The following is a 27,780-nucleotide window of genomic DNA, read 5'->3' as shown; positions in this document are numbered from 1 at the left end:
ACCGTCGAACAGCCTGGACCTGTAGACGTGAACTTGGGCATACTGCTCGAAGTGCCTCAGTTCAAAAAAATAAAAGAACTCTCGCACCGTCAACTCCAGCGTAAAGAAACGGCTCAGATTCTCGAAGCACATGATCGCCCGGTAAACGTTGGGAGTACTCTGGCTCGGAGCACACCCCATGGCGCAGAACACCTCCTTGAAAAGCTTCGACAGCGGGAATTTGAAGCCCAGTGAAAAATAAAAAGGACGGAAGGTAATGATCCTAGCACCAAGATCATTCGCATCCTCGAAAGAATCGTTATCAGTCCGAGACCTCAATAGCTTGACCTGCACGTCATCTGGAATGGCAGAAGCGAAAGCAGCCCGCCATTTTTGGAACTGAGCTTCGGTTGTGACGCGGTGCAAGTTGGCCACGAACTTCTTGCTAGGCACTACGGAACCTCCCCACAAATACAAAGGCACCTGAGAGCTTGAAGCGTTGCTACCGTCTCTGGAAGACATGGTTGGTCAATGAACAACTACAAGAAGAGAAGAAAATTCTACAAGTTAGAATCTCAAAAAAAAAGATAATATCATTAATTAATATGATATTATCTTTATTTAAAGAGATAATATCATTAATTAAGATATTATCCTAATAAAGAGAAGATAATATCATTTAAATCAGATATTATCTTTTCAAGAGATAATATCATTTAATTCAGATATTATCTTCTTAAGAGATAATATATATTTAATTCAGATATTATCAGGCCCAACTGGATTCCTACGAAACCCTAGCCCCGAGGCTCCTATAAATAGACAACCTCATTCATCATTCAAGGTACATCTAAACCTACTCCTTATACCCGAGAAAAATACCCGAAGCTCTCTCTCCCTCTCCACTCTCCATATTTTCTCCCCACGGCTCCGGCCACCACACACGGCTCCGGTCACCCGGTTTACACCCTACATAAAACTCCGTACCCTTTGCTTAGCTACTGTTTTCCTACAAACACTCGAACTAACTTAGGCATCGGAGTGCCTTTGGCCAACACCCCCGGGTGTGGTCTATTTACTCCAGTTTTTTTTACAGGAATCGAGGAAAAGAGAGAAGGAAGATCGAAGGTTGAAGGATCTAGAAGCGAATATTCTCCCGTGAGATTATGTGCACAAACATTATGAATGGAAGTACTATCTTTATATTTTTTTAGTATTATTTTATTCATAGAAGAATTTCTGAACTTTTACACTGTGACCCATTGTCCATAGAATCTTAGATCCGCAACTATCTCTCCTTATCTCTTTTCCACACCTAAACCCTAAAATTCCCACACCCACTCTCTCTCTCTCTCTCTCTCTCTCTCTCTCTCTGTGTCTCTGTCTCTGTCTCTCTGTCTCTCTCTGTCTCTCTCTCTCTCTCTCTCTCTCTCTCTCTCTCTCTGTCTCTCTGTCTCTCTGTCTCTCTCTCTCTCTGTCTCTCTGTCTCTCTCTCTCTCTCTCTCTCTCTCTCTCTCTCTCTGTCTCTCTCTCTCTCTCTCTCTCTCTCTCTCTCTCTCTCTCTCTCTCTCTCTCTCTCTCTCTCTCTCTCTCTCTCTCTCTCTCTCTCTCTCTCTCTCTCTCTCTCTCTCTCTCTCTCTCTCTCTGTGTGGCTATACATGGTCTCCAAGGAAAAGTATGATTGCTTTGTAAGTATCCATTTCAAGAATTCAATCTCTTATTTTGTATTTGGGTTTCAAGTTTTATTTTTATTTTTGCAGAATCTGGGTTGGTTTGTCTCCTCTCTCCCTCTTCGTTCCAATAACCCTCTCGCTCTTGGTTTCTATCAATTCCTAAACGCCAATTAATTTTTTTCTTTAAATATGCTTCCTGATAAATGTTTCTGTATTTGTTCCGAAAAAAAAATAGGGTATATTCTTGTTGGTTCATTGTATCTAGTTCACGGTTGTGATCAATTTTCAACTATCCTAAGCAGGGTAATTGTACAGATTGATGGTAGAAAAAGTAGCAGATCTTGCTAATCCCTGAAAGTTTATGAATCTCCTTTGTTTGATTGTGTTGTGAATTTTTTTTTGGGATAGGATGTGCTGTGATTCTTTGGTGGTAGTATTATATGAAGAGGACTTGCAAAGTTGGCGCTTCTTGTAAGTTTCACCATCCTAGGCATGAGAATCATGGCTATAGAATGATTCTTGGGGTGAAATTGATGATATGTTTAATTTTTTTTATAAATGAAGTGAAAAGATCGGCATACCTATGGCAACAAGATCAATCATTGCTTCTTCAAGAAATGGTAATTTGTTTATTAGCAGCATGAATGCAGTTTATTAAGATTAAAAAATAAAAAATAAATTCGAGAAGAGGATTTCCATTAAGATAACATTTTTTTAACGTACAAATCTTTTCTGCCAACCAGATAACTAATGGGATTGTGGCGGTTACAATAAAGGTAAGGTTTAGTGTTTAACATTTGAGTTTTCTAGTTGAAATAAATTGCATGCTGATATTGGGATGGTTTTGGGGTTGTAGCCTAATACTCTTTAAATGTAATAGGTTGCTGCCATGGGGTTGGATCCCTCAAAGCACTTGGGCAAAGAAATTACAGCCTTGCATAATTGTATTTGCAGGTTATATGGGACTAATGTAGGTGGCGAAAAAGGGGAATATGAAAAGTTGACACTGAATTGCCCTCTCTTTGTTGTAAGTTCGTACCATTCCTTATAATAACAAAAGCAATTGTATGTCATTTAATCTGATGCAACCTTGAAGATTCGTCAAGTTAGTCACGTGGTCAACATATCATAAAATACAAAAAACCAATTCGAGAAGTCCAACTTTGAATATTTGTCACCTTCAGCAGAGGATGACACCCTTTCTGTAAGGGTGACAGGACCTGCCCCAAATTCCTTGAAATCCAGGATGAATCCCATGGTAGTTCTGACATCATACTAAAGAAACGAGACTTTCTGCTAAAATTTCTGCAGAGTCTCCCCTGAAAAATAGACTTTCCCCAAATTTCTCAACCTGTTAAAGACACATTTATATGTCCCAACAGGCAGCATGCACCAGTTAAAATCATGCGGTTTACAACAATGGCCTCCGGCCTCACAAATCAAACCCTAGCACGAGCGATAACAGAGCAATCTAAGAGTTTCAGTTTACAAACGAAAAGAAGTTTAACGAGAAAGGAATGAACAAAGCTTATTCTACTGAATTCGAGGTTTGGAAGCTCAGGGCTCAACTCTGCTGCTCAGCTTAGTCAACTATTGTCTGCTAGGGGGACGCAAAACAGAGAAGTGTGAGTGGACAAAAGCAAAGTTTAGTTCACAGTTGAAACCAACATAATATAACCCCACCGTTTAGAAAACGATGCCGAAAACCATATGCATTCAAAACCGATATAGCCATATATAAATATATAGTTGGGTCAAAACCTGCATGAAATCCGAAATCCCATAATGAAACTTCATTAATCATCCCATTCAAACTTTTCCTTATTATACCTAAACTAGTCTCTCGAAACGCGTGCCCGTTGGCACGACGAGTGAGGAAGTATCCTCACCAATAAATAATAATGAGTGAATAGATATATGTATGTAAATAAAATAATATATATATAAGTATGACACGACCTAGTTTGTACTTGGAAAACAATCCAATTGGAGGATTGTTTGACTAGTCCACATGGAAGAATCCTCAATTGACCATGTGGCTAGGGAACGAGCCATCCAACTGAGACTAAGCTCACCATCATGTACAACAGAATCCTCAATACTTGTATGCTTGTGACAAGTCCTACGGGCGGAGACTACCCCGCTAAAGGTCTATAAAACACCCAGTCAAGGGTGCCTGGGTTCCAACATATCTAAGTATCTCAACATTCCAAATCCAAAGTTCCAAATCTGGGGAGGTACATAGGGTAGTGCTTATAGCACTTCAAATTGACATAACTATAATCCACTATCTTTTCACAATCTCAAATCAACACCCCACACATAACCAATCATAGATAGGAATTCTCGACAATGTTATATATCAACTCAAGATATTTGCAATATGCCAAAACCCAAATATATTTAAAAAATGTATAAAAATATCATGTTCAACAATTAATAAAATAATGAGGCCCAAAAAATCCAGGGTTGGGCCCAAATAAATTCCCCGCCCAACGCAATGCCTTATTAAGAAAAGACCCGATTTGGAACACGTGAAAGTTCGTCATTCACGCTCGCACGAATCATGATCGACATGCCATGCCAAATAAATTTGCAATCTGTCATGCTAAGAGTTGAAAAAAGCACTAGCTTTACGAGCCCAAGCTAATTATCCCGTCAAGCATCATATCCCTCTTCAAAATAACAAAATTCAAGCATGCCAAGCGACATGCAATGCCAAGCAGAAAATCATTATTATTACACCTAGCCACGCTACAAGCTAAAGTGGGCCCAAGCCATGCAAAATTTTCGGGGCTTGCTTGAGTGAGTTGTGGTATGGATGGTAACAAGTTGCCATGAGGCCTATTAATGGGCCGAGAAATGGAAGTCTTGGGCTGCTTGGGAGCCTCAAGACTCAAGCCCATTTCTTGAGCCCAAATATGTGGGTGAGCATAAAAGAAAGAGAGAAAGTAGCCCAATACCCTAGAAAAATTAGCCCATCAGCTCAACCAAAATAGCCCAACACTTGATGAAGTTAGCCCATTTACTTAATAAACCAACTTATTGTCCTAGAAGGCCAACTAAAATGAGAATTCGCAAAAGCCCCAGCACTTGGCTGGAGAAAAAGGGTTACGAAGGGAGCCAAGATATCCACATATGCAAGGTTGTTGAGAGGCTCCAGCACATTTGGGGGGAAAAGGGGGGGGAGAGAAAGAATTTCAAGCAAGTGCATTCAAAGAACCAGGGGGTATTGATGCGCACAGACCGCTAGGAGGGGAGGAACCCTGCAAACCAGCATACATACCCATTTCTTCCCCCCACCAGATCTAGCCATGGAAGAGGGAAGAAAAGAAGGAAATGAGATGGTTGAAAATGGGAGTCCCCCACTGAAACAGCTGCAGGAAAACCCTAGAGCTCCCAAAACCTTGTTTTGTGCGATTGGGCAAAGAGAATTTCCCCAAATAGGATGAGTCAAAGGAAGAGAAGAAAAAGGAAAGGAAAGACTTGGCCAAATTGGATGGAAACCATTAGGGTTTCTTGGTAAAGAGGAGCTTCTAGCAGCTATAAATGAAGCACCTCCAGCCCAAAAATCGACATCGACATCCAGAGAGCAAGCTTCCCCTCTCATCTTCAAAACTTAGCAATTTCGTGCTCTGTTCATCATTCTCCCCCTATTTTTCTCTCCTGGCAGACTGTTCCAGTACTTGACAGAACCTTGGTCGAGTTGCCGGAAAATCACTTAAGCCACCCATTGCCCTCTCCTTGTCTCCCCCCTCTTCTCAGCCAAACCCTATTACAATCCTTTCTTCCCTTACCTTGACACCTATTTTTCACCCAGGAACTCACAGCTCTCCCTTTTTAATGCCACCAACGAGTGTTAGTTTTGCTGGTGAAGGTAACCAAGGTGCTTTCTAAGGCTCAGCTACCCTTTCGAAGCGTTCTTGGGGTTTGATTCTTGAACTCAGACCCAGGGGCAATTTTCACACATTTGGCTCTTTACAGTAGCCCAGGCCTGCAGTAGTTGTCGGAACGAAAAAGCCCCTACAATAATAAACTCAATAAACCATTAAATCATCATGTTAGCTTTCTGTCTTAAAAATAATGTTATCATTTGAAAACATTGTCTACTCACAAATAGTCCCATGTTGCTTGACCCTAACAGGGTCCTGCCTGCTGCGTGCGAGCACCTAGAGTACCTATTTCAGAAGACGAATACAAAATTAATATAAACGCTTCAAACGAGAAATTTAATTTACAATCCTAGTTTTCGGGGTTTTCAAGTATGTGTACGAGGAACTAGACGTTCCTAAAGTCCAATTACGTGTTTCGGATGATGAGATAGCCTTGGAAGACGCTCAGTCACTTGGGCGGTCAAACTTTCCATATTGGGTCAATGGAGCCCATAGGGCCCACGACCTCCGATTTCTGATTCGGAAGTTCCCATGGGTTCAACAAGGTTTAACAAGCATGCCCTGCAAGTTTTGTCCGAATCGAATGGTCGGATCCCTCGCGATAAAATGATAGGACGGTTATTGTTTAACACAAACTTCAAGTTATTGAATTGGTACATCTGGGGCTTCGATTCACTATATGCGAATTCCTACATGATCCTAGAGATGCCTAGATCAGCATATATGAAATTGGAGTCGATCCAACGGCCTAAACATATTGAACCTGGATAATGCCTAATTTGCGATATCCGATCGACATTCAAACGAAAACCAAATTCAAATCCAAGCATATTGTCGTGCTCGAGATGATATGAGGATCATTTTAGAATCAAGAGGGGCACCAAACAGTGATCACACGCCGCCACAAGCGCGGGCAATCAAAAATTCTCCAAACCGCTGGTCAAGACTTACACCTACATGATCAAGACATTGAATAGAGCAACTTTTATTCTTGGACCAAGCGCAAAAAGTAGCCAGAAATGGCTGGAATCATAGGCTGAAACTGGCCAAAACTTTAATCGCTAAATCGACAACCAAAATGCAAAAATCGATCCTATTCAACCCAACTATCAGCTAGATCACATTGAGAGGATGAAAAAGCAGACCTAGATCGCAAGATTTGGTAGTAAAAAATCGTTGGAACGAGCGATGGAAAATGTGGGTCAAAACCCGAGACTTTTCTGCAATTTCCGGCGAGATACGGCTGCGGCTGGGGTGGTGAAGGGTAGGGATAGGTAGAAGACAGTGAGCCAGTTCTTTTGGTACCAACCCCGTCACGTTTGGTGGTCAGTGGCGGCAGTGGCGACCCAAAAATGGGTTGGATGAATAGTAACAAGGGGGATGTTTTGTGCGAAGGGAGAGGGTGAGATCATGAGGGAGAGAGAGAAATGAGAGAAAAAAACAACTGCTCAAGGAGCGGAGGGCAAGAACCCACCGTCTTGGCTCTGGAAATAAAGATGAAAGCAACCAGACCTTCAACACTTCTGGGAATATAGTCATCGGAGATAGCACAGAGTCTGGAATATTGAACTTCGGGAATGGAGCTTCGGGTGCAAACTTAACACTGATGACAATTTTATTTTTTCAAACAGATGCAATCGTTTTGGGAACTAAAAAAAGTCGTCGACCATCTTATTTCTTCTTGTTCTTGTTCTTCTTCTTTTACTCCTTCTTTATAAATTAAAGTTGAGTAAGCAAAACTAAATAAGATGAAGCAAGCTGGCTGAGTCAAAAAAGAAGGCACGAGAAGGAAGAACAAAAAAAGCGAGAAAGAAAGGAGAGGCTTGGAAGGGTTTGGGGATGTATGGCCACCAGTGCTCCTACACTTAAACTTTTCTTTGCATTCCTTTCTCTGAATCTGAATCTTATTTATTTTATATTTCTGTATTTTCTTCTTCTTCTTCTTCTTCTACATTTCATAAGTATATTAATGCTGAGTGAGTATTATTTCTTCTTGTCTACATGCAACAAGTACTATTTCTTTTCACGCTAATGAAGAGCCCTGGTCTGACGATAAGCGACCACGGTGAGCAGAGTTAAAGGTTTTTATTAAGTGTGTTCAAATAATCTAGCGATGGTGAACCAGTTACAGTGGAGCAGATATACCCTTGGAAAAAGAGAAATAAAAAATCTGAACAAAAAAGGAAAAAAGAAAATTAAAAAGTTAAATCCCAGTCAACCAATTTGGTCGATTAATGTGGTCAATTAATTGACATGCACTACTAAAGAAAAAGATGTAGGCATGTTACCTTACCTGCTTTGCTTGAATAGAAACCCCAATCAAGGAAAATGGATAAGCCACAAATTGTAGTCATCAGATGCTTTTTCATTAGATTAATGATTGATATCTTCAAATGTATATAAATCACATATATTTTTCCATATTGATATCTTGAAAGTCATTTCTAGTACCAACCAATAAAAGAATGTTTTCTCTGCAAATAATTCTTGCTCATTCTAAGAAATATCCAAGGGCGGAACTATGTAGAGACTAGATCATGAACTTCAGTCAGGTGCAAGATTTGATAAAACACTGCTTTGATGCAAATTTTATAAGATATTTCTTATTAAAGGAGGCTAGAATGAGGGGTTATTGTGATGGGGTCTTTAATAATCATTCCATCAAGTGCAAAATTATTATTAGACTACTGGATTAAATCCCCTCATTATAATCCCTTAATATAACCCCTCATTATAGAAGCTGTTGTAAAGTTAATAATGGAGCCCAAAATGGTAGAACCCACTACCTAATTGATTGAAGAATATTAATGATGCTTATCTGCCAAACACTTGAGGGAAGCCAAATGTTTATGAGTGAACAATCAATATTTTGGCCTATAAATAGACACCACCATCATAGAAGGAAGAGTTAGAGCTAAGAGAGAAAGAAGAGAAGGAAGAAAGAGGATGAGTGAGTGGAGAGAAAAAGAGAGTAGAGAGAAATTCTCCAAGAGAGATATATCACTGAGCCACATATATTGTAAACACTAAAGTTGTAGCCCTATTATTTTACATAGTGGAAAAGTTACTGCTACTGCTCTCCAAGGATGTAGGCATGGCCGAACCTTGTTAAATATTATGTCTCATCTACTTTACGTGCAGCTCAATATTCTTCTTGCATATTCCAGTTATTTTATTACACGTTATCAGCACAAGAAGCTCTCAGGTATAATTTTCTGCACTGCACTATTATTTCTACTACTAACCATTATGTTAATGGAAGGAAGAAAAGCTGTTGAAATGAGTCCAACCTGATTTCATACTTCCACTAACATATAATAGTACAGTCCCGATCTCTTGGACTACAGGGGTCCAAGAGATTTGTGGTCACTCACCGTTGGATGTAAATTCAACTGTTCACTCACTCTTGCACTCCTTTTAAGAAACTTTTTTGAACCATTAGACTAATATTCAACGGTAGGTGACCACAATCTCTTGGACTCCTGTGGTCCAAAGGATCAGGACTGTATAATAATATGATATATATATATATACATATATATATTATCTATATGGAAAGCATTTGATTTGGGGGGGAAAGTGTAATAACCCGATCCTTAAATAATATTTAATTATTAGTTTATTAGAGGGAAAGACAATTTTGCCCCTTGAATGGTTTATTGGAGAAAAGTTGACTTTTTTATCAGGAAGGAATATGGGAATTTCAATTTCACCATTGCATAAAGCACATAGAGATGAGTCCGTAGACACGTAGTGGGCTCAAATCTGAGTTCTAACGAAGAAGTTAGGATCAAAAGAAGTTCAGTGGCAAAATTGTAAATTTTTTGAAGTTCAGAATTTTTAAAACCCAGATTTTTCTTCTCCTTCGCGAGCCTCACGAACAACCATTTTCAAACTCATTTTTCTCCTCCGTCCAGCCATCAAATCGGGTGCCACAACTTGCAAACTCTTCATCTCTCTCTCCTCTTTTCATACATAACCATATCCCGCCTAGATTCTAAGCGAATTGACCACAAAATCTATCAAAAACAGAGCCAAAAAGGAGCCTAAAAACGGGCAACTTCGAACCCATAAATTTCGTGGTCTTTTCCGGCCAATTTCGGAGGCCACAGCTCAGGTCATTACACCCAAAATACTTTCCTACCTTCTCTTTGTGTTATCTCTCGAAAACACAACGTGAATCCATTCCAATTTTTTGATTTTGAAACTAAAATTTTCTAGGTTTTCAAGAGACAGAAAGCTTCGTTCGAGGGCTTTAGACGTGGAATTGATCATCGAGCCAAGGTATAAAGTTACTCCCCTTGGCCGACTGTTTGGAGTTTTCCGATCGCCGAAAAATTACTCAATACACCTGCTGGCGGTGGCGGCATGTCTCCGTGGTGTCTATGTTGAATTTTTATCCTAGAATGTTCCCCACGTCGTCCCGAGGACGACGGTATGCTCGGATTCCAATTTGTCTTAAATGCGCAAAGCAAGGATTAGTGGGTTCAAATCCAATTCACCCATTAATTCCCAAAGCAGCAAATTGAAGCCCAAGTGGTACAAAACCACGCAATTAATTTTCAAACTTCGTCGGTTTGATCCCGTCAAGGGTACGTAGGCAGTCTAACATCCCAATAGACGCAATCGCAACCAAATTTAAATATCTGGTTTATCTTAACCAAATTTTGCCAAAACACCTTCCCAAGTGTAATTGTCATTTATAGGAAAATTAATGGGATAATTGAAATTACTCATTATTTTTCTTGGACAGTGACGACAAGAAAAGTGGTACAAAACCATCCAATTTTTCATGGGTCATCTACCCATGCAAATTTCAATTCAAAATATCTCAAACACAAATTCTCAATTAGTGGGCCACACTTACCCATTAATTTTCAATTTTTTCCTATAGGTCATCTACCTATGAAAATCCCTAAATTGTCTCAAAGATACAAATTCTAAATTATTGGGCCACACTTACCCATTAATTTCTAATTTTTCCCATAGGTCATCTACCTATGAAAATCTTCAAATCATCTCAAAGACATCAATTCTAAATTATTGGGCCACACTTACCCATTAATTTCCAAATTTTGGAACTACGTCGATTTGATCCCGTTAAGGGTATGTAGGCAGTCTAACATTCTAATAGGCGCAAACCGGAATCAAATTTGAATAACTGGTTACATCAACCAAATTCTCCCAAAATCAAATATCTACCTTTACACAAATCAATTCCGAACTACGTTGGTTTGATCCCTTTAAGAGGGTACGTAGGCAATCTAGAAATTCAATCTAGATGCAACCACCCCAAACACAATTTCGAATCCCTGGTTCATTGAACCAAATTCACTCAAACACTACTCACTCAAATTCATTCAAATTCCTCTTTCTGCGATGAATCATTTATTCATTGCAAATTCTTGAACTACTAGTGGCTTGATTCTCGTAAGGGATATGTAGACATCCTGAGGTTGGACTTGGGAGCAGCCGCAAAATCAAACACGCACGTTCTATTTCTTTATGATGGAATCAAATGGTGTTCCCTTGAAGCAAGGGATTGTAATTAAGAGACTTGCGTCTCGAATGGGTTGAACCTAAAATAATAAAACTTCATTATTTAATTAGTGGTGGTGAAATTATGTTAGGAGGTTCACATTTTTCTTCAACAGTTGGACTATCTTTGAGTTCTCAAATATTTGATTATTGGGAACTCGGCGGAAATACCTCCCGCCGAACTTCAACTCCCTCGGCCCAACTTTGCTTGCCCAAGTTTTGCGAGGATAAGTGTTCGGCCAATTTTTCAAGGATATGCCCGGCCACTTTTGAAAGGATACGCCCCGCCACTTTTGCAAAGGGAAGCGCCCGACCATATTTTTAAGAAGGGACCATGGCCTTTGAAGAAAAAACATCGGCCATCTTTTTGAGAAATCACATCCGCCACATATTTGTATATATATATATAATTAGACAAGGAGGTTTTAATCTAAAGAAACTCTAGCCCAGCCGCATCCTTTCAAGTTCTAAAGTTTCAGCCCAAAAATCCCAAAGCTCCAGCCGCTAAAATCCCGACTACTCAAATCTCAGCCTCTCCCGAATCTCAGCATCATCCTCCAGCGTAGGTCGGCCGCGTTTCTTGGTCTCTATCCATTAACCCCGATTGCTTTCTCCAACAAAACCCAGTCGTGCACCTCACAACCCAGCTCTTCCGGCCGTGCCCAGCTCTCAAACCCAGGGGACTCTTCTAGCCACGCCCCTGCCAAATCTTCAACTCCAGCTTGGCTATGCTCCGTGCCTCAGAGCCCTGCTTCATCTGGCCGTGCCCTGGGACTCAATGCCCAGTTGTGACTTCACCAACTCCAAATCCGGCCGCACTCTTTCAGTTCCTAGCCTGGCCAATTTCTCCAAGTTTCGGTTGCCTTACTGCACGACCCCAGCCCAGCTATGATCAATCCTCAAAGCCCGGCTGTAATTCCAAGGTGCTCGAGTGAATTTTCCTACCTCCAAACAATAACATAAAAAATTGTAAGTCAAATGCTAGAAGCATATTTACTAATGACTAATATTTTGCATGCCTGAAGCATGCCAAATTTATAGATTGCAAAATCCCCATAAAATCTATTAGATGCCTGAAGCATGACAAATCTATAGGTTCAAAAACTTAACTCCTTATAAGCGGGGATTAATTGCAAAAAAGCAATCCCTAATCAAAATAATGCTCTAAAAAGGTTATGATTCACATTCTATAAATAGTTCATCTTAAAGATGATTGTCCATAAGTGACAATGAAAGCTCTAGAAGAGATATTGGTATACCATAAAAAAATTAAAGTAAAGAGATGCTTATAAAATATGCATGCGCATGCACATGAGAATGGTGGGATCACGAATTGATGATATATTAGTTTATAGTACGTACTAAAGTTATCAAGGGCTATACATGATGATATTGCACCACTTGTTATAATTGTCGACAAATACAAATAAAGATTGGCCAATGGGAAAAGGCAATCTAGTAAAATTAAAAATTTCTAGAAAAAGTAGAATGATTGAACCTATAGTTCAAACACCAAAAAGGATATGAAAATGTATATGTTACAAATTAGTGTTTGTGATTAAGTGAAATAAAATAACTTGATAGGGCACAATATTTCCCTATAAAGACATGAGATTATGATGGTAAACATGTGCAACTATATTGTGCATATTTATGGAGAATTCATATCCATGAAAATCCCTGAAGGATTTAAAATGGATGAAGCAAATTATTTAAAATATGATGACTTGTAATGATCCTTGTGTGGATTAAAATATTTTAGAAGGATACGGTATAATAGTCCTAATGAATATCTCTTATAAATAGGATATATAAATAATCCAAAATCTGGAAATGGATTTACCATCATTACAGCATATATATGAAGAATTTTGTTGGAACTGTTGAAGAGTTTAGAAAAACCTCCCCTTATTTAATAAAGGAATTTGAGATTAAAAAAATCTATAAAGATTATGAAGTGTTTGAAACATATTGCCAGAAGCGATTTCTGGAAAAAATACAAAGGAACAAATCCAAAGATATATAATGTGTCATGCAATATATAAATGCACAAAGAAATCTTGAATAAGTGAAAGAGCCTGAAGCTCATCTTAAAATGAATAAATTGCCTTAGTGAGTATCTTGATTGAATTCAAATTCAAAGACATTGCAACGTATTCAAATGTTTAAAGACTCCTGAAGAGCCTATAAAGAATAACATATGCAACTTTTCTCAAAACATACAAGAATATGTATGAATGACTGATTATACCGTATACAATTTCAATGCTCGTATCATTATAAATATGAGCTTATTGTTTTTTTTTCATATTTTTATTAGAGAGCATATGAAATTATTCAAGCCATTGTATATAGTAAAAGGCTTATGAAAATAGCCTAGATATTTTTGTAGTACTCTAACCACAATAGGGATTAGATGAATGGCAACACACATAGATCCTCTAATGATGCTACGACAACAGGTTTTATACAAGCATTACCAAAGATCACTCCATGAAGGATGGATGTGTGATCAATATCATTTATGTCAGATCATCAAAGAAGTATAAAGACATCAAGGGGAGTAATTCTTCAGGAGGAGCATCTAATAATATTGCAAGATTGATTCATGGAAGCAGTGCCAAAAAGATTGATTCATGGAAGCAGTGCCAACTACGACAATAAAAATTAGGGTCAACAATATGGCTTAAAGATATTTTGTCAGCATCAGGAGGAGTGTGCCATCAATGAGATCTTCACACATTGTACTCTTTTTCTTTCGTCCAAATTTTTGTCCCATTGGGTTTTTCTTGGCAAGGTTTTAACGAGACTGTGTCGCATGCGTGTCTATGTTATATGCACAAAATTTTATGTTACACATGGTTATGCACTCTTTTTCCATTTGACCAGTTTTTGTCCCACTGGGTTTTATTGGCAAGGTTTTAAATGAGGCATACTCCATGGGGGAGTGTTATAGATATATGGGAATGTGGATGACCACCACAATAACCATTATCTCTATCTTTTCATATTTGTAACATATGCTCTTATTGTTATAATTAGTAGCTATAATTTGTGGGTTAAATACCTATAGTTGTAAGCCTATAAATAGGTGCTTATCAAAGATTAATGAAATAAGTTTTAGAGACTAACTTCTATTGTCTTCCTCTACTCCTCATTTCTCTCTACAATTTCCTTTAGTTATATAACAATTTATTTTATTTTTTATTAGCTTCTATCTTATGTATTAGATGTATTTTGAGGGGTATATGGCTGATTATGTCTTCCCTAATCAGAAGTATCAAATTTTTTTTTTTTTTGTTATTTATAAAATTTGTTCATGTCGTCAAGTTTAAGGTAAATTCAGCCCAATCCAATTTCGAAGATCTAGGATTTAGGCGAGGCTAATTAACTTCCTCATTGGTTTGCAAGGGTCGACTTTCTCGATTGCGCTGCCTAGGCGGCATGTTGGTGGACTGCGTTTGCGAGGAATTTTCTATAACTTGGCGACGAGAATTGGTTCTTCGAGAAAGAGTAGTGGAGCGCCTTTCTTCACTATCCTTATTGTGGGGGTTATCAAGTTGACCTCCCCGAGGGCCTAGCCTTTCATAAATATTTCTCTGCGAGCGGGCGACAGAGCGACTTTCTTCATGATCCTCATTGCGATGATTGTCGGTTTGACCTCCTTGGGGGCTTAGGCGGGCGCGGATGCCAAGTTGTGAGCCTAACCTATCGTGCACATTGGTCCTTAAATTCAATCTGGATGGGAGACTTCGTCTGCTTTGAGTGTGGCTTACGGATGCTTGCGACATGTCGGCGAGCTGATCGTGTTGTTGTGCATTTCCTTGTCTGCTTACTCTTGCTCGACCTGCTTGGTTCCCACTGAACTGCCTATCGACGCATTCGTTCATCCTTCTCTCTTCGCCCTGTTGTCCAAGGCCAAGGTTTTGAGCCAAGTTTATTTGGTTGAGGAATTGCCTCATCAAATTGTTTTGGTCGTCCATTCTCTGAGTTAGCTGGTCAACTCTCAGATTAAGGTCTACTTGACTTCGTGGATCCGGAGAAAAGAAATGTGTGGAGCCCAATTGCACACGGGCTAGGGTTTCATTGGATGTGTAGGTGGGAACGTGCGTCGAGCGTGGAGGGAATAGAGGGAATGCTTGAAGTTGCTCTAAGATTGGGCCAAAGTCGGTGGTGGTAGTGAGCCCACCTTGATGTGAGGTTCAACCATGCTCGGCGGCGGTGCTATGAAGGTGGCTAGATTCTGCCACGGGGCCTTGAGATGGTACGACAGCAGCAGAGGCCGGTGCGATGGTCCCAGCTGCGAGTCCGGCTGGTGGCACGGTGGTTCCAGTCACACGAGGCGGCTGTTGTGGTGCGACAACAAGGGTTTGTTGTGGGTTCATGGCAGCGAGGGATGGTTGAGCGACCATATCGATCGCTGGATCATGGGAGGAGTAGCTTTGGGCCGTCACGGATTGAGCCATCGCGGCGGTTTTGCTCCTTGTGCGCTTGCTTCCAATCATGGTTGTTTGGAAGGCTTTGGTGGATTGGAAAATAGGATGAACGGATTCCTTGAGCACGCGTTGAGTATAACTCGTGCTCTCAATGAAAGCACCAAATGTTTATGCAAATAATCTCACGGGAGAATATTCGCTTCTAGATCCCTCAACCTTCGACCTTCTTTCTCTCTCTTCCTCGTTTCTTGTAAAAAAGATTGGAGTAAATAGACCACACCCGGGGGGTGTTGGTCAAAAGCCATCCGATGTCTAAGTTAGTTCGAGTGTTTGTAGGAAAACAATAGCTAAACAAAGGGTACGGAGTTGTATGTATGGTGTGAACCGGGCGGCCGGAGCCGTGTGGAGAGAATATGGAGAGTGGAGAGGGAGAGAGAGCTTCAGATATATTTCTCGGGTATTAGGAGTAGGTTTAGATGTACCTTGAATAATGAATGAGGTCATCTATTTATAGGAGCTTCGGGGCTAGGGTTTTGTAGAGAATATGCTGAGTTTATTCTCTATCCAAATTCATAAGGATCGAGTCAAACTTAGATAATATTTGAATTAAATGATATTATCTCATTTTATGAAGATAATATCTGAATTAATGATATTATCTTCTCTTTATTAGGATAATATCTGAATTAATGATATTATCTTATTAAATAAAGATAATATCATATTAATTAAGATATTTATCCTAATTAATTAATTAGCTAGATAATCTTCTTTTCCACCTGGCGTGCTGTGATTGGAGACAAAAATATTTGCTCCCACATATACCTCCTCCATAGATAAATAGCATTCATATGTATACCTTCTCCATAGGTAATTTACCTATCCATACCTAATTAACATTCATGTATACTCCTAGTCCATAGATAATTATACCTCCTCACCATCAGATTGTAAGAAGAAAAACAAGGAAGAAGAAAGAAGAAGATGAAGAAGAAAGATTATAGGAATTTTTTATTTTATTTTATTTTATTTTGTATCAGCGCATGTTTATGGAATTTTCAAAATTAAAATGGGTAGACAAGAAGATATTTTATAAATTCAAATCATAATTAACTAAAAGGTCAAATATAGTAATTATTGGCCTAAAATTAATTTCTTACCCATTTATGAATTGCACTCAGAATCAATAGTTGTATTAATTAGCTAATTATTATGATATGAATCAGTCAATTTAAATCATAAGGGCATAATTGAAACATGAAAATAAATTTAAAAAGAAAAAATATATATAATTACATCATAAAATTAGAAAATAAATGTAATCCTACATGGCATTGAAGTCAGAGAACTTGAATTACTAACAATATATGTGTGGATTGCACCCAAATTCTATTATAAGAATTTAAATATATAAATAAGGTCAAAAGGTAAGGGGCTGCTGAATAGACAGGCTGAAATTTGCAAGAAGAAAACAAAAACTGAGATATACCGTTTGGAGATTTATGGCCACCAGAGCTCTTACACTTGAACTTTTCTCTGAATCTGAATGTTATTTGTCTTATATTTCTGTATTTCTTTTCTTCTTCTTCTACATCCCATCAATATATTAATGCTGAGTAAGTTTTTTGTTTCTTCGTTGTCTACATGGGATCAGTACTGTTTCCTCTTGTTCTAGCCTTTTTCTTTATATCCACTTATGAAGCAAGGATACTCTTATTTATAAATTATAATAGGTTGTTGGATACGCGGTTGGATACGATACACATGGTATACTCTTCGATACGTGTCGGATACGTATTGGAGTTAGGTTTGAAGGACCTACAGCTGCACCTCCCCTCGCCGGAAAAAGCTATGGAGTCGCCGGATATTGCTCCTTTACCCGTGCCACCAACTGTTTGAGCAAATGATTGAGGGACCTTCCTTTTCTCTTCTTTTCTGTGCACGCTGCGCGCATCTTTTTATTTTATTTTTATTTTATAAATAATCGTGGCCAAAACAATGCGTTTTGGACCAGGCCAAATATTTGAAAAAAAAAAAAAAAAAAAAACCAAGATGAAGAAGAAACTTACCTTCCACGCAGGGAAGTCTTGCAAGAAGACTTTAATTTGATTCAAAAAAAGATGCCTGGAAGAAGCCTGGCTTCGGTGTGGCGTTCAAGGGGAGTAGGCTCTTGCTGATGCAGCAGACCCATCTCTCTCCATCAAGTTGCAAGTTCGACTTCGAATGTATTTTTTTTCTGGGTTTTTCCTTCTGTTTTTTTTATTTTTTTTTTAAAAAGTCTTTCATTATTATTATTATTATTATTATTATTATTATTTTCTAATTTATTTGTTTAATTGATAATTTGATTTGCATTTTGATTAGATTAATAAATATTAATGTTTGTTAGATTAATTGATAATTTGATATGAATTTTGGTATACTAATATATGTAAATTGGTATGAATTTTGTTCATATTAATTGATATAAACTTTGCCAATTAGTCATAGTATTGGTTGTCTATTTTTATTTTTTATGTTTTAGTTTTTAGCCTTTTAAATATTGCACTTCCCCTAAAAAATTCATGGATCTGTCATTTCCGGACATGAGTTTAGGTATGAAATATATATTTTTATGTTATTTAAAAAATGTTTAAACGTACCTAATTATAGGCTTTAGGTTTAAAAATTCAAACCTAATACACTGAAAAGCCTTTCCTCATCCCCTTAATGTTTCTTGTATATTAAGAAAGAGAAAAGGCAATCTGTTAAAAAATACAAACCCAATACACTGATGACATGTTTACTAATCCGTAATTGGATTTGGAGGAATTGAGTTGAGGAGGAGTTGGATTGAGCAGAATTAGATTTCGGATTCCTATTGAAGTTGTTTACTAAACCATATAGATTGAGGGGAGTTGGATTCTGAATTTCTATCGAAGTTGTTTACTAAACCATATGGAATTGAGATAGGAGTGGTCCTAATTACTAAAATGTCCTCATTATTGGATTAAAGTAGATGGCAAATTTGGAATTTTAAAAATTGTGTGAGGATATAATGGGTAAAAAAGATGAATTCCTAATGGGTTAGTTCTCTATGAATTAGAATACCACCTCTCACCCAAGAATTGAATTCCTCCAAAATAAGGAATTCAATTCCTACAAAATAAGGAATTCAATTCCTAATTTTGTGTGGGCCCCCACTTACTTTTCATTCCTTGATGTGAAGTAAACGTAGGAATCCTCCATTAGTGGAATTCAATTCCTGATGAGAATTCCAATTCCTTATTAGTAAGGTCACTTCCACCCCGAAGGGTAAGGCAAAGGCAAAGGCAAGGCAAGGGTTGTAACTATTTACGTGAATAGTGGCAGCCTTTGCTTTTTTTGTTTCCACCCCAAAGGGTAAGGGCAATTACTAGTCACTTTAATTTATTTTCTATTTTTTATACTTAAACCTTTAATTTTGATAAGCTTTTTGGATAAGATTTTTGGTTGCCACGTGTGACTATTTATTATAAAATTCTCACCTAAAATTTCAGATAAGATTTTCGATTGCCACGTGTCCATATTTTGTTATAACATTCAGATCTCAAATTTCAAATAAGATTCTCAGCTGCTACGTGTCGATATTTATTATAAAATTCTAATATCAGATTTCAGATAAGATTTTCACCCTCTAAAATTGCGCCACGTGTCATCTCTATCTTTTACACCCTCAACTTAGACCTCTCACACCACATCTTCTCTATTCTTTCATTTCTCAAATTTTACAAAACACATTCTACTCACAATGTCTAACTTAAGGAGGGTGTTGGAGAGTCAATAGCGAGAAGATGAAGACATCAGGCATAGACGTGCTGAAGAAGATCGTGAGTTGGATGAATAGGAGGAAGAAGTTGTTTTAGCAGTGGGTATGCTTAATCAATCAAGGAAACACCACTGTCATCGTGACCCGAACGTGGACAGACATAGGCACTCTCAGGGTAAGAATCTCAAGGAAGATTACTTTATTCCAAATTCTTTATATCATGTTTCTTATTTTCGAGGGAGATATAGAATGTAGCCCCATCTGTTCCAAAAAAATCATGCAGGATGTTTGTAATTACAACACATACTTCATTCAGAAGTATGTTGCTCTTGGGGTTTTGGGTCTTCTTCCGAAAGCAAAAATTTATAGCTGCGTTGTGGCTACTTGTGTATGGGGCATCTGTAGAATAGGTGGATGAGATTGCTAGGACAGGGAAATCAACTACCCTAGAGTGCTTGGTCAGATTCCGTGATGCAATAGAAAATCTCTACGAGAGGCAGTACCTTCACAAACCTACACCTAGGGACCTCCGAAGATTTCTACAAAAAGCGGAGGCTCGAGGTTTCCCAAGCATGATTGGAAGCATCGATTGCATGCACTGACAGTGGAAGAATTGCCCAACTACTTGGCAAAGAGATTATGGGAATATGAAGGGCCAAAAAAGTATAATTCTGGAGGCCGTTGCATCATTCGATACTTGGGTTTGGCATGCCTTTTTTAGAGTTGTCAAATCTCAAAATGATCTCAATGTGCCAATCCCCAGCATTCAACGATGTCTTGAGAGGTTATCCCCCCAGATCACTATATACTCAGGTGCGTACTACTTAGCCGACAGAATTTATCCGAGGCGGGCGACATTCGTCAAAACAATTCCAAATCCCCAATTGGAGAAGGAAAAAAGCTTTGCTGCTGTTTGTGCAAATAATCTCGCGGGAGAATATTCGCTTCTAGATCCTTCACCCTTTGATCTTCCTTCTCTCTCTTCCTCGTTTCCTGTAAAAAAGATTGGAGTAAATAGACCACACCCTGGGGGTGTTGGCCAAAGGCCCTCCAATGCCTAAGTTAGTTCGAGTGTTTGTAGGAAAACAATAGCTAAACAAAGGGTATGGAGTTGTATGTAGGGTGTGAACTAGGCGGCCGGAGCCATGTGGAGAAAATATGGAGAATAGAGAGGGAGAGAGACCTTCGGATATTTTTCTCGGGTATTAGGAGTAGGTTTAGATGTAGGTTTAGATGTACCTTGAATGATGAATGAGGTCATCTATTTATAGGAGCCTTGGGGCTAGGGTTTCGTAAAGAATATGCTGAGTTTATTCTCTACCCAAGTTCGTAGAGATCGAGTCGGACTTGATTATATCTGATTTAATGATATTATCTTCTCTTTATTGAGATAATATCTGAATTAACGATATTATCTTCTCTTTATTAGGATAATATCTGAATTAATTGTATTATCTTATTAAATAAAGATAATATCCTATTAATTATGATATTTATCCCAATTAATTATTTGGCCAGATAAACTGGTTCAATTAATTAATTTAAGAGATAATCTTCTTTTTCACGTGGCGTGCCGTGATTGGAGACAAAAATATTCGCTCCCACAAATGCCCCTCAGCTTCTGTATGGCGCTTGTGTGGCATGTAGGAGACGAAATTATTTTTTCGGGCTTTCCAACTGTGTCTTGGCTTCTTTGTAGATTAGATTCCTAATTGACGTAGGCTTCTGACTGTTGTTGGATTTGGATTCCCAGTAGGAATAAGCTTGCGATTCCTTCTTGACCCGGGTTGTCCAACATGTATAAATACAGGGCTTCTCTTCACTCTTTCTCACATCACAAACTTAACTTCTCTACTTTCTAGCTTGAGAAAGATTTTGGAGAATTTGTACTGCTTGTAGAAGAGAGGAGTTGCCTTGCATTCCAAGGTAAGTCGAGCACGTATATTTTTTCTTCGTCTTCTCTTTTTCGCTGCGAGGACCAGTTAGGTGGGACTAGGCTGGTTGATGTTGTGACTGGTGGCCGAAGATGGTTGGAGCGGCGGTGGCCGCTGGTTGCTACTGAATGAGTATCAGGAGAAAGTTGGTGGTCTGCCCCCTGCCCAGGGTGTTGAGAGATGGAAGCAGAATGGTTCAGACTCTAATGATCCTCTAAAAGGAAGGTTGATGTCAAGTCTTCAAGAAATGAAGCTGCGACTTTGCTGGCGAAGGATGTGTCCTTGTTGAGGAAGAAGCCAAGGATCCCTTTTGCTAAGAAGACTTAAGTAAGAGTTGTTCCTCCGTCATCAGCTAGGGTCAAACATCTTATTGGTGTAGATAGCAAAAAGATTAGCGGTATGCGCAATATCAGGGATGTTCTACTCATGCCTCCTGCAGACGAGCTTGGAGACCGTGATCTGCTTCGTGAAGTGGTCTGTGTGTGATCTAGTTCACTTGCTGGGAGGTAAAGAGATGCAGCTGTTCTTCTCCAAAGTTCGGGTCTTCTGCACCAATCAAAGGATGAAGGTCAAACTGGGAGGTCTGCTCATCTACCCAACCATCATGATCCAACTGTTAAGTGACGAGCAATCAAGCTTGGAGTTGATTCGTCGTCGTTGACTCCTTTGGAGGTGAGGATGGCTACGGCCAAGAAGGTGAGAGAGTCATCTGCCCGGTCTAAAGGTTCTTCTGCGACATTAGCTGCTGATTCCAAGGTGGACAAGTCTAGCCCTGCAGGGGATGCAGGTATGTCTGATCTGCTGAAGACGAACTTCCTGTCAAACTTGTTTGCTTGCTTCAAGTTGGTTGGTCATATCCATCAGGCTGGCGATCTTGATACATTTTCAAGTCTTTCCTTGGAAAAATAAAGGGAATCAACATTTCATCTGCTTTAAAAAAAAAGGTGGTGGCAGATGTCGCGGATCAGGCAGGTGCAGCTGCTGAGAGCGTGGCTGATCAGGCTGATGCGAAAGAGACTGCAGATCAGGGATCTCTTGCTGGCGTCTCGAAGTAGATGAAGACTCATTTATTTCTTTTCAGCTTTTGTAGTCTTCTATTTGTTTAGAATAATTAGTCTTGTTTGACCATCTTCTTTTTGTTGACCTTGGCCGGTTGGTCACTTTGTTATGGAAATTTCCGTCTTTATTGTTCAACTTCAATTTGTCTTGTGAACTGCTTGAGTAACCGGCTAGTGTCTTGGCTATACATTTCCCTTAGGATTTTGGCAAAAGCCAGGGTCCCCTTTAAGGGACTCTAGGCGTGTCCTGCATTTTCCAGAAAAACGCTTAAGACACTTCTGGTCGCTGCCCTGTGCCTCCCTTAGGACGCTGCTTATGGACAACTGTATGACTATCTTGCCCCCCTTAGGAAACAGATAGGAACCTGAATACCTCCCTTAGGAAATTTCTAGCGCACCATGCGGCTCCCTTACGACGCTGCTTTGCGGGCTGAGTCTCCCGAAGGACGCTTCTGGTCGTCGCCCTGCATCTCCCTTAGGACGCTTTTTATGGGCGACTGTTTGACTATTCCACTCCCCTTAGGAAAACGGATAGGATCCTGGATATTTCCCGCAGGAAGCATGGTGACCTCTTTTTAAGAAACTCTTGGCGCACCCAGCGTCTCCCTTAGGACGCTTTTTATAGGCAACTGTATGACTATCCTGCCCCCCTTAGAAAATGGATAGGAACTTGGATACTTCTCTTAGGAAATTCCTGAAGCATCCTGCGTGTCCCTTAGGACTCTTCTTTGCCGGCTGCGTCTCCCGAAGGACGCTGCTTATAGGCGACCGTCTTTTGTTGTGGCATATTCTAGAATTTGCAATAGTTGCTTTTCTTCTTCAGAAATGTGTAGTGCTCAGTCATCTGTTGGGGATTGAGCAGGTAGGAGGAAGTATCATGGATAATATCTTTGGAGGTGGCAGGCATTTCATTGTCGTGGGATTTCCCTCCCTTTCATGGTGTCAAGTGTATAGTTTTCTCTGCCCCCGGACTAGCTGATTACGTAAGGGCCTTCCCACTCGGGTTTTATCTTTTTAGATCCTTGTCTTTGTGCAGCGGTGAAGGCCTTTCTTAGCACAAGGTCACCTGGTTGAAACTGTTTGATCTTGGCTCTTTTGTCGTAGTAAGACTTCAACTGCTGTTGATAGGAGGCAACTCGGATAATGGCCTTCTCGCGCTCACCTTCAAGTAAGTCAAGGTTGAGCCTCATCTGCTCGGAGTTTTGCTCAATACTACCTACTTCAATGCCTATAGAAGGGACAATGACGTGAGGAGGAATGATCGCTTCAATTCCGTAGGCGAGGGAAAATGGGGTTTTGCCAGTTGATCTTCGCTTGGTGGTGAGATAAGTCCATAATACTCTAGGGAGCTCATCTACCTATTTTCCTTCGGCGCCTTCTAACCTCGTTTTTAGACAATCCAATATTATCTTATTGGATGCCTCGGCCTGGCCTTTGCCTTGAGGATATCTCGGGGTAGATAGATGCTGCTTGATGCCATACTTTTTTAAGAATGCGGTAATCTGCTTATCGATGAATTGTGAGCCATTGTCGGTAATTAGTGATTGTGGCCAGCCAAACTAACATATAATGTTTCTCCAGATAAATCATTCCATATCAGCTTCTTTAGTAGAGGATAGAGCTTCGGCCTCGATCCATTTAGTAAAGTAATTAGTGGCAACGATCATCATTTCTTTCTTGACATGTGTCATTGGCATGGGGCCTCCTAAGTCGATGGCCCATTGCATGAAAGGCCATGGGCTGTTTTGCGGATGGTAGATTTTGACAGGCAGATTAGGAGCTGGTTTGTACTGTTGGCAGCGATCACATCTTTTGACATATTCAGTGGAGTCATGGCACATAGTAGGCCAGAAATAGCATACGTTTAGAGCTTTCTGGGCTAGTGACCTGCCCTTAGAATGGTTGTCACACTCGCCGTCGTGAATTTTGCAGAGAACCTCAAGTGTTTGAGGGTATTTTTTCAAGTGAGATGAGGCCGGAGTATGATCTGCGAATGAGCTTGTGGCCTTGCATGTAATATCTCGCGGCTTTCTGTTGGACCTTCTTAGCTTCGGACTTATCTATTGGCAAATTTCCATTCACTAAGTAGTCGATGATGGGGTCTTGCCAGCTGGGGTCTTCATCGATCTACATTGAGTCGATTGGCTTTATTTCTTCGATGCTTGGCCGGTCAAGGTGTTCGACCGGGATGGAGCATTTGAACTAGGTGTCCAGTGCTAATTTTAAGCTCACCACCGCATCTGCATGAGTGTTCTCTACTCGTGGAACTTGTTGGATGGTGAAAGTAGGGAATTCTTTCAAAAGTCCTTGGACTTTGTCGAGGTACTGGACCATTCTTGGATGCTTTGCCATGTACTTGCTTGAGGCTTGATTCGCGATCAACTGGGAGTCTGAGTAGATGGCCAATCTCTTGATAGACAATTCTTTCGCTAGGCGCAATCCTGCAAGCAGTGCCTCATATTCTGCCTCGTTGTTTGAAGCATAAAAGCCTAGTGTGATAGCTTGTTCCAACAAAGTTCCGTCTGGGGTGATTATGACGACGCCTGCCCCCGCTCCTTTGTGATTTCATGCTCCATCTACATGCAGCTGTCACATGTCATTAGGTAGGTTCAAATCGGTAGGGGAGGTGTCGTCTGCTTTTTCCTTGTTTTTCGTGACCATATTCTCTTCTTCGGCTGTCGAAGTAAACTCTACAACAAAATTTGCTAAAGCTTGGGCTTTTATAGCAGTCTTCGGCCGGTAGAGGAGGTCGTATTGACTGAGTTCGATAGCCTATTTTATGAGTCGCTGAGAAGTGTCGGGGCTGTGAAGGATCGATCTTAAAGAAATTCTGTCATGACAATTATCCGGTGTGCTTGGTAGTAGGGCCTTAGTTTTCTCGAGGAGAGCTTTTGAAGTGTAGAATACCGGATGTTGTGCCCCCAGCTTTTCTCGGATGAGAGCTGAGCTGACAGCTCAATCGGACACCACCAGGTAGATGTACAAGTCTTTGCCTGGTATCGGTTTTGAAAGTAAGGGAGGTGAAGTGAGGTAGGTTTTTCAAGTTTTAGAAAGCTACTTCACACTCATCATCCCACTTGTCTTTGTGTCCCTTCTTCAAGCCTTTAAAAAATGGTCTGCACTTGTTGGTACATCTTGAGAGGAATCGGCTGAGAGCTATTGCTCTACCCGTTAAACTTTGTATCTCCTTTGTTGTGGCAGGTGACTTCATGTTGAGTATAGCCTTGATTTGATTTGGATGTGCCTCAATTCCTCTTTGGGTGACTAAGTATCCAAGGAATCGGCCGGATGAGACGCCAAATGTGCATTTGCTCGGGTTCAACTTCATGTTGTATTTTCAGAGTAAGCTGAACGCCTCGGTAAGGTTCTTGATATGGTCTGCTCGCTCGGGAGCGTTGACTAGCATGTCGTCTACGTAGACCTCCATAGTCTTACCAATTTGCTCCTTGAAAATTTTGTTTCCTAGCCTTTGGTAGGTTGCCTCGGCGTTCTTCAGCCCAAAGGTCATGACTTTGTAGCAGTATGAACCTCTTTCGATGATGAATGAGGTATTTGCCTTGTCATCTTCATGCATCATGATTTGGTTGTAGCCGGAGTAGGCGTCCGTGAAGCTTAGCAGTTGATTGCCGGAAGTCGAATCGACGAGTTGATCAATTCTTGGCAGTGGAAAGTTGTCTTTAGGGCATGCCTTATTGAGGTCGGTGTAGTCGACGCACACTCTCCACAGGCCTTTATCTTTCTTTTCTACTAGAACAACATTCGTCAGCCATTCTGCGTAGGAGACTTCTTCAATGAAACCGGCAGCTAGGAGTTTGTTGATCTCGACTTCAATGATGGCAACCCTTTCAGGGGTGAAGTTACGTCTCTTCTGTGCTACAGGCTTGATAGCTAGGTTGAAGTATAGGCGATGACAGATAATCTGGGGATCGATGCTTGGCATGTCAGATGGCGACCATACAAATACGCCTTTGTTGTTCTGGAGGAAGGCTGCAAGCTCTGCCTTTTCCTCCTGGCATAGGCGCAAGCCGATCTGCGCTTTTGTCTCTGGCTTATCAGGATCAAAGGGTACTAGCTCGACGTCCTCTTCGAGCTTCCATCCTTCTTCAGGAGAGACATTCAGACGGATTCCCTCGACTTGGTCCTGATTCTTTGATTGCTATTGGGAGTGGTTATTCCCTTTCCTTTCTAGTCTGCTCGGCCGTTAGGAACGGGATCTGCTTTCTCCTCCACTTGTTCCACTCCCTTAAGATCTGTCTAGTTCACAGGGAGGAACTGTGTTTGCTTGTTTCTCTTTACCCCTTGAGCTGAGCATTTCCTCGCCATTGCCTGATCGCTGTTGATCTGGCAGATACCGCCTCCAGGGATTGGATAGCGGATCTTCTGATGTGTGGCAGAGGTGATGGCGTTGATCTTGCCGATCCATGATCTGCCTAGAATGCCATTGTAGGGTGAGACTTTATCAATGACCATGAACGTTTGCAAGCTGATTACAGGTGGGGAGTAGACGTCGAGATCTTTCGTGTCCATGGTAAGCTTTGTTGCGCCATTGAAGCCAGTCGGCGACTTGGCTGATTTATTGATCCTCGTCTCTAAGCCCATCTGTTGGATGACTACCAATTGTAGGATGTTGGCTGCACTGCCTTGGTCTGCATAGATTCGATCAACCATGGCTTGAGCAATTTGAATGCTGATAACAAGGGCGTCGTTGTGTGGTAGTTCAAGGTCGATTACATCTTTCTTTTGGAAGCTGATCACGGGATCGTCTTTCGGCCGTGGGAGACTAGTGGAGACCTGGGAGATCATAGTGGCATGTTTGATCTTTCTCTTCTTTTCTTTGTTAGTCAGTCCGGACTCCTCAGAGTCGGCTAGAATTGTGTTAATCCTTATGACCTTCTAGGGTGGCTTCTTGGCGGTATCGCGGTCCTCAATATGTTGGATGGCTTGCTTCACGATGAACTCCGTGTAGTGAGCTTCTCTCACAAGTTCTTCGAGGTGCGCTTTCCAAACAAAGCAATTATTCGTATTGTGCTTGTGTGTCGCATGGAAAGCACAATACTTTCTGGTATCCCTCTTATCTAGATCTTCTTTTAAGGGTGGCAGTCTTTTTACCCAAGGTTTGTCCTTCACTTGGGCTAAAATTTGATGTAAATGGATGGAGAACTTTGTGTAGTTCTCCATTGTCGTATCATCTCATAATGGGGGCGACCTGCGTTTGTCTTTATCCTTGTTGCCAAGCCTATCGCTTTTTTGGTCTGCCCGCTTAGTCCGCTGATCTTCCTGCTCAGTAGACTTCTCCACGGCGATTCGATCGTCAACCCAGAGTGCGTAGCGTTCCGCGGTCACGAAGACCTCTGCCAGAGTCTGGCTGGAAGTGGTAGTCAGCTTGCTGTATAAGTCTTGTTCTTGAATGCAGAGGATGTGATTTGGTCATCGCACCCTACGATGTTAGCCTTTTCTGCTTTGAACCTCTTGATGTAATCTC

The 27,780-nt window shown here is 40.4% G+C and overlaps 1 protein-coding gene across 1 annotated transcript; it reads right to left on the bottom strand.

The window, feature by feature from the left end:
• Positions 24,501-27,101, bottom strand: LOC109946540. The gene is made up of 3 exons (XM_020554754.1): positions 26,595-27,101; positions 25,827-26,439; positions 24,501-24,787 (listed from the first exon to the last, which is right to left on the bottom strand). The coding sequence occupies exons 1-3, from the start codon at positions 27,099-27,101 to the stop codon at positions 24,501-24,503; spliced, it is 1,407 nt and encodes a 468-aa protein (XP_020410343.1).

Source organism: Prunus persica, chromosome G1 (assembly GCF_000346465.2).
Source record: "Prunus persica cultivar Lovell chromosome G1, Prunus_persica_NCBIv2, whole genome shotgun sequence".
Classification (NCBI taxonomy): domain Eukaryota; kingdom Viridiplantae; phylum Streptophyta; class Magnoliopsida; order Rosales; family Rosaceae; genus Prunus; species Prunus persica.
Note: the sequence above shows the minus strand (reverse complement) of the source record. Positions and strands in the feature narration are given on the sequence as shown.